The sequence below is a fragment of the Xyrauchen texanus genome, chromosome 10 (assembly GCF_025860055.1).
Source record: "Xyrauchen texanus isolate HMW12.3.18 chromosome 10, RBS_HiC_50CHRs, whole genome shotgun sequence".
Classification (NCBI taxonomy): Eukaryota; Metazoa; Chordata; class Actinopteri; order Cypriniformes; family Catostomidae; genus Xyrauchen; species Xyrauchen texanus.
Window position 1 is genome coordinate 39,652,109 of NC_068285.1, and position 7,883 is coordinate 39,659,991.

General features: G+C 36.1%; 1 protein-coding gene across 1 annotated transcript; it reads left to right on the forward strand.

Annotated features, from left to right (window-relative positions):
• The first annotated feature begins 998 nt into the window (after positions 1-998).
• LOC127650353 (protein S100-A8-like) lies at positions 999-6,310 on the forward strand. The gene is made up of 3 exons (XM_052135713.1): positions 999-1,166; positions 3,085-3,216; positions 4,288-6,310. The coding sequence occupies exons 1-3, from the start codon at positions 1,155-1,157 to the stop codon at positions 4,444-4,446; spliced, it is 303 nt and encodes a 100-aa protein (XP_051991673.1). The 5' UTR covers positions 999-1,154; the 3' UTR covers positions 4,447-6,310.
• The last annotated feature ends 1,573 nt before the right edge of the window (positions 6,311-7,883 follow it).

Consider the following 7,883-nt stretch of genomic DNA (forward strand, 5'->3'; position numbering starts at 1 on the left):
CAGTAGCAAACCAGAATCAAAATGGAGGACAGCTGAGTGACTTGATGAGACAGACACATAGGGCCTTTGTATTAAGAGTATGTCTGAGTATGTGTGTGTGTGTGTGTGTGTGTGTGTGTGTGTGTGTGTGTGTGTGTGTGTGTGTGTGTGTGTATGGGAAAGAACAAAGTCTTTGAACACCCAGATGGGAAAATCATCCATTTGATTATTGTGTGGTGATATTCCAAGTCAGCTACCAATAATCATGTATGTATAGGCACAACAGGGAGGCATTTGTTTATGTGTAAATATGTGTTTATACACACTATATGTTGCATATACTCCAGTAATGCTGTAAAAGGTATGTCATGTCTCATTCTCACAGTGTCTCCACCCACAATGTTGAGCATGCCCTTGCCTGTGCAGTTCCAGTACTGTTCAAAAAACAAGAACAGGAAGACAGCCAAAGCCAGTGAATTTTGATCCACTCATGGACACACCTTACTCAGTGGAAATCCTACTGTACTTTTGAAAGCTTCCTTGAAAGATAAGCACAGTAAAAATTCACTGTTGAACAAGTGACAATAAGGTTTTAATTCACTGTGAAAAGAACACTGTATATTTGTATATGACTCTTATCTGTTTCTATTTTAGCTGATTAATATCAATGCCTGCTTTTCACTCACTAACTTGCTCAAAACTAAAACATCAAGGCAAGTTAAGCGCTAATGCAAAGACAAGCCCAGGGAAAACCATTTTGAACTTGGAGCTTGTAGTTGCGTTCAAGAAATTCTATGTTGAGTACTTCCAGATGTGATCCTAGAAGAGCAATAAGTCAATGCTTTTCCAAAAGTTTCGTCCATCAACAAAAATGTGTTATGTGGAAACCTGGAAAAATAGTGTGGAGCTAAAGCTTTATGAAACTCGATCGTCTCCGCCCCGTTAGGTTTATTGCCCTAAAGCATCGAGTTACAGGAGCATTTTTTCCCATAGCAGTCACAGGGAAGGTGGATTTGGTCGTTTTTTTTTTTTCTTCGCTGAGGGGGAGGAATCAGGATGTCAGCCAAGATGTGACAGAAGCGATGGGACGCTGAGAGAGAGAAGTAACTATTACTGCACGACGGGACGAGGAAAGTTTATCTAGACCGAAGAAAATACATTAAAAATCACTTCAAATGGCGACAAAGGTATGTGGTTCACATTATAGGTTATTATATCTCCAAGATTGCTGATGTATATCAGGTTTCATACAGATATGAAGTTATGAGCGCTTGGGTTTGTTCTTCTGACGCGTCGCGTTTTGTATTTGTTAACATTCTAACGAATCCGCGGTGTGGTTGTTTTCAAAGACACAAAAGCTAGTTTTATTAAAGCATATTGTTTTCCAAAAAGGTTTATACTTCAGTAAACAATACTTTTTATTTACATTTTTTTTTTTTTTAAATGCTGTCGAAAAATATAAGTGCCACTTTTTGCATAACGATACAAATAATAAAACGATTAAAAAATATAAAGAAATAAAATTATTTACCGATGCTCTGTCGTCTATGAAATGTGGGCATTGTTATGTTAATTTGGGCCAAATGAGGCGAGACCTTCACCGCAATGATGTATTCGCAGTTTAGATTAGGCAAACGACACAGTGGCTTTATGTCAAAATACAGTGGTCTATAATGTCCAGAAGTGCGGTCTAGGTAGGCAGCGCACTAGATTCTAGACGCATTCATTGTGTTGAAATGGAAAGCACGGGGTTTCAACCAGACTCTGCGTTACTGCTTTGCGACAAAGGCCTTAAGACGAAGTTTGCCTTGTTGGGAAGACTATGTTGAATTGTGCTAGACTATACGTAAAAATAGTGTATGTATAGTCAAATATTCCCACCTTTACCTGAGATTGTTTAATCGTTTTACTGTAGGTGTGTTAAGGTGTCAGTGTGATAAATGTTGGCCTGCTGCATGCATCCACAATACGGGTTTTAGTATTTTACAAATATGGCTGACAACATCATGCAGTTAATGTGTTTTAAGTGGAATCCTAACAAAACAGGGAAATGGTTGCCCTCTAAGGGCTCAGCTTAGGTAAATAATGTGCTGAGGGAGGGCACTTGACCTGACATGCAGGTATTTCAGGTATTATACTTGATAATTGTATGGGAGCAAGCAAGCAGTTTGTAGAAATGTAATCTTTGTGTCCATGTTATCTTCATAATTTTAAATGTTTTTTTGGAAAAACATTTAAAGCCTTTTCTTCTTCTTCAAAATTTTTTTTTATGACTGTAAAAATGTCATGTGGTGTAACCATGAAGTAAAATGTATGAAAATACTTTCCTGCACCTTGAATACATAAGAGTGTACACAACTTTTAATTGTTAATTAACTATATATATATATATATATATATATATATATATATATATATATATATATATATATATATATATATATATATATATATATATATATATATATTTTATGAATGTCAAGAAGTTTCCTCAGGGTTACTGACTGACTTTATTATTGATTATTTTTATTATTTAAATTTTACAGTATTATTTACTGTCTGCGGATGGTAACACCACGTGATATTTTTACTAGTTTTGGACAGAAAAATAAATATAATAGTATAACTTAATTGACCCATTCACTAAAGGTTTGCAATCTTGCTTGGAAATGACTAAAGGAAACAGATATCATCAGGCCAAAGATGATAATTTCCTAAAATAATAGCTTGATATCTTATGTATTTGCATATAGTTCAGTTTATTGTGTTATTAAATAGACATGATTTTTCCTCCATGTCCAAGCCAATAATGATTTTCATTGATATTGAGCAAAGAAGATCAAAGACCAAGATTTTGTGCCTTGTTTATGATACAGTTGTAACAATAGAAGCCAGTCAAATGAGTGAACAACTTTGCATGTTGTGTGATCTTTTAAAATAGTATTTGCAGATTTGCAAATTCTCTTTGAATTGTTTTATAAAAGAGACACTTCCTCAGTCCCAGAAAATGTGGTCTCAGCAGTGTTAATCAAAGCTCCACATATTCCATTTCTCTGTTCTTTATTATTTTCTATTATTCTCTGTCTCTCTTGCTTAATGTTATAGCTGTCCGACCTGGAGAATGCCATTAGCACCTTGGTCACAAAATTCCATGGTGCTTCTTCTGACAATCAGCCTACGCTGAAGTTAGATGAGTTTAAAAACCTCCTCTCCTCCCAGCTGCCAAATCTGGTCAAGGTAAAAACCCATTTTGCCATTCATTCTAGCAGACAAGAATAACTCAAAACTGTTTACTGTAATTTGCGGTGAAAACTTGTTGGAGTAGTGTAACGGATGGGATGGTTTCATGGAGAATGTTTCAGTTTGTGCAGTTAGACAGAGCCATGGTCTGATTACACGGATCAGTTTGAACACAGGTTATGCCAGAAAAGGACACTGTGTGTGGCTCCATTGACAGAGCAAAATTATGGCTGCCATTGATTTAAAAGATAAATAGTTTCTCTATTTGTCAGAGTGACGCAGCTCTTCAGTTACAGTCGGTACCAGATCATGTTATGGCAGGCCTTCTTCAGTTTGAGGGAGACCTTCTGACAAAACATGTACATTTTTTTACTTGAAATTAGTTACAGTGGCGTGGTCAGGGGTGGGCTGTGGTGGGCCAAGTTAGACCCAGGACCAGCCAGAATATTAGATATTATTCTTTGACTTTAAATATATATTTATATAATAGTTTAAATAATGCATGAATTCTGATTTCTGAAAGAGTGAAAACTGTTTGAATGCGCCTCTTCTCTGTTGTTACGGAATTTATTTTTAAATAAATTTGGTCAAAAACTTGGCCCATACATTTTTGTTGGGGTCCACCTAAAAGTTATTTCCTAGCTACGCCCTTGCTTAGTTATGTCTGTGAAATACTCTGTAATGAGGTTTTGTGCTGTACATACACTTTACAAATTTTCCTTTGTGTATTCTGTATGATCGCTTGCGGAGACTCGCACGCCATTGTATAAATTATTTATTTTCCCATAACGGTCTTTTATCATGGCATGAGCCGTCTCCGTTAGATGGCTTTTCCTGCCTAAGTGGGCAGTTCTTTGCCAATGTTAGCTGCGATAGACCCCAGACCTTTGCTAATTAAGTCAAAGATACTCTAGCAACTATTGGAACATGGCAGTGTGATACTGCAGATATTGTCAGATATTTTATGACAAATTGCTTGTTTTGTTCCTTTTTATGTATGGCGCTTTGAACAAAAATATCTGCTAAATGACTAAATGTATATGGATTTCTCTCTCTTTTGTGCTCTAGACGGATAATTTGGGAGAAGTGCTGAAGCAAATGGATGTGAAAGAGGGGGAAGGCATCAGCTTCAAAAACTTCTGGAGCTTGATCCAGAATTTGGCCTCTTCCCAGCATAGTCTGCTGAGCAATGAGAAGTTGTCCAAATGCACCTGCCTTTTACTATGAGCCGTTGGCTTCAACCACAGCTTCCACCAAGACCTGGTCACTCTGCATTTATGTATTTACCCCAAACCACAATCCATTCATCTTCAAACAAAACATGGTCCTTTTTATTCCAATAAAAAATGTTGCCAAATAAATACACCGTGTACATCATTATATCTGTAAAAAAAAAAAAGCTGTTTTAACAGTGTTCTGAAAGTTACAACAATCATCTCTCTTCCATCGATTTCAAATAACAATAACGTTTCAATGTACAGACTAGTTAACTAGTCATAAACCAGTAGAGTGCAACAGTGCCCAACCACTTAGTCAGCCATCTTTGTTTCAGAAGTATTTTTCCAATTCATTTTTTCCATAAATTCCATAAATCTTTCATAAGAGAGTTGTAACCAATGAAGCAAACCAACCTGCTCCGAGGTGAATCACAACATTACAAACTTTGATTTGATTAATAAAAAAAGATATTCGAAAAAAGAGGAAAAAGACAAAGGTACAAGAATGTGTACTTATCGTCTTTATTGAGGGCACAAACTACAATCTCATGAAGCATTGTGAATGATGTAACTGATGTAAAAGGGCTAGAAAATTATAAAACTAATGATTTAGAATTGTTAATTAAAATATACAACATATTTAGATATTATTGCAAAATAGGATATTTGCAAATATATATGTTGTTTGAGAGTGTATGGAGACTGGATTGCCTCATTCAAAGTGCATCATGGGAGTTGGAGGTCGGTGCTGAACTCTTTTGCCAAATTCTTTGATTGGCGTATCTTTCTCTGCTGGATCATAAGCACTATAGTTCATCAAAAATTTTAATATTAAAATATATATATTTTTTAATGAACTTGAAATAATGCGGACGGATGGCATCAACAAAAGCATATACCACCAATTAACAACCTCGGAACTCACTGTAGGTCTGTCTTTAAAAGTCTATAAATTGTTGTTAAAAATAAGTTTCCCTATGTAGAAAATGAATGGGATTTTCTTCTGGAACCAGATTATTGTGCTCTGTTGCCTTAACTACTTTATATCCACCTTTTTCCTGAACATGGAAGTGTTCCATGGTTTCTAACGGATGCCTGTTTTCAATTCCTGTCTTCAGTGATTTTACTCCCATCAGCGCATGTTCTTAGTGGATAATGTGATGTTTAGAGTATTACATTTGTAAAAATTGTCCAAAAAAAAAAAAAAACATGTGTCTCCATAGTGGCGGGACTGTAGAGTTGCGTTTTTTTCTAGTGGGTAGATGACATGAAGCGATGGTCCGAGGTTAGCTGTGTTGATATCATTAACTACTTTGAGTTTGAATGACAGACAACAACAGCACAAGTTGAGCCTGAAATTAATTTTTACTCCAAATGACACTTAAATGGTTATTGTTCTCCATCTGGATTGCTTGTTTTGGTAGTTTTTATGCTGCTTCTAGAGACCAGAAATGGAAAACAGGCAAGGCAATTAGTATCATCATGGCTCCACCCAGGAGTTGCTCATGAAAACTGTGGATATCATAAGTGAACTGGAGTACACTTTATTTTCACTTTCAATACAAGTTCATATATCATGATTGTTTGAACCTGTTTATTGCTCTGTAAAGTTAATGTGACCTGAGTATTTCTCTGTCATAACAGTCATTTTAGCATCTGACACTATTAGTCTAAACTATAGCCATTTTAGTCTAAAGCATGTGTGTCATGATGTAGAAATAAACAAAAGGGCAAAAACAAAAAAAGCATATATTTATATTTTGTAATTTGGATCTTTTTTTCTTTTCTTTTTTTTGTTGTTGTTGTTGACCAAACAATAAATACATCTTTCTACCCTGAGCTTTTGTGTAATAAAATTCATCTCAAAAACAGTCCATTTGATTATTCATGTTTTTGTTCAAATTATACAATTTTCGAAATTTTAAATATTTAGAACAAAGTTGGTCTAGCAATTCAGTCCACTGTCAGCCATCTTTGAATGCTCTTGGGAAGCTATTTCCAGACATGCAGTGCAGCTCCTATCTACTTGAATGGGGAAAGACTGAAATCTCAAAAACGATTGATCAAGATTACGATCAAAGGACATATTTCAAATCAGCAATATCATTTTATAATATTGTTCTTTACCTCATGTTTCGCTAAAACACGCCTTTTTTCCCGGCTTGTATAGCTAATGCACATGCGCATTCTAGAGTGGATTGACAGGTGATGTCTGTATCTAAAAGATTATTGGCTCTTTTACCTGTAAAATACCCTGGTGGGACTTCCTTTCTACATCCGTTGTCCTTTGGCGCTTAGAGCTCCTTGGTTTGCAGTTCCACTTTCTCCCATTCATTTAAATAGGTGGCCAATCTCTGCTAAATAGTCTCTGTTTAGAATCAATAAATTAAGGAAGTCCTGCACCACACTGAAAAAAATGCATTTCACTAGGAGAAATAAAAGATGTAGGTGTCTTTGTGCATAGACATACAGTATGTAGATGCCGCATTGGCTGCCGGATCATACGTCAACGTTTCCGCCGCATTGGACCGCGCAACTAACTCTCAGAAGACTGGACTAGAAAAAAGACGCCTGACTCGTGAGCAGATTTGGGCTGTCGCACAATCTGTCACACAATCCAAACCAGATCTCAGGGAATTCACTTTCACAGATAAGACTTAACAATTGTTTCTTGTTGTATTTGGTCATTATAACATTATGTTGACAGCTAACTAGTTGGCCACCAGAGTCATTAATAGCATGCGATAATGCCAGCTAGCTATGCTGAGACTTTATAAAAAATCATATAATATGATTTCTTATAAAGTCTCACCTTATATTATAATTTGCATTATAAACTAAATTGCCCATAATCGAGGTTTTCATCTATATTGGCGATTTTCTACAAACCGACTTTTATGACAAGCTACTCGTTTCGGCTGAGCGACTGACACATTGTGAATATGACTGTAGTTAGCTGAGTAGCTAACTTTTCTCAAACTTTGAAGGTTTCCCAAAGAGAAAGAGTTGAGGCAGTGGGAAGTAGCTGCAAGAAAGGAAAGTTTTTTCCACCAGTGAGTCCTCCATGCTATACAACGAGCACTTCAAGCCGGAGGACTTTGACAGGACAGGTCAGACTGTCAGGTTTAGAGATGAAGCTAAACCATCTTAATTTTCCAGACTCATCTCTAAAGACTAGGTGTAACACTAGGCTAATAAGGATTTGATAGCTTGTCATTAGGCTCATTCGAGATGAACTGCATCTTGCCTGGAAAGCATAATTTTTTGTTGTTGTTGTTTTTCTGGATGTTTAGGAATCTATTATGTATTTTGTATTACACAGGGAGATATTTAAACCTGTTCAAGTTATTTTAAAGTCTTTTTTTCTTCCATTTTTGCCAGTGGCAAACAGGACAACACAAGCCTCAAGGAAGGCTGAAGAGATGCACTAGGGAAAACAATTATTTA

Excerpts from the sequence above, each read along its gene's own strand:
- LOC127650353 (XM_052135713.1), top strand. Across the intron at positions 3,217-4,287 it reads AGCTGCCAAATCTGGTCAAG|ACGGATAATTTGGGAGAAGT; the intron begins GTAAAAACCCAT and ends TTTGTGCTCTAG.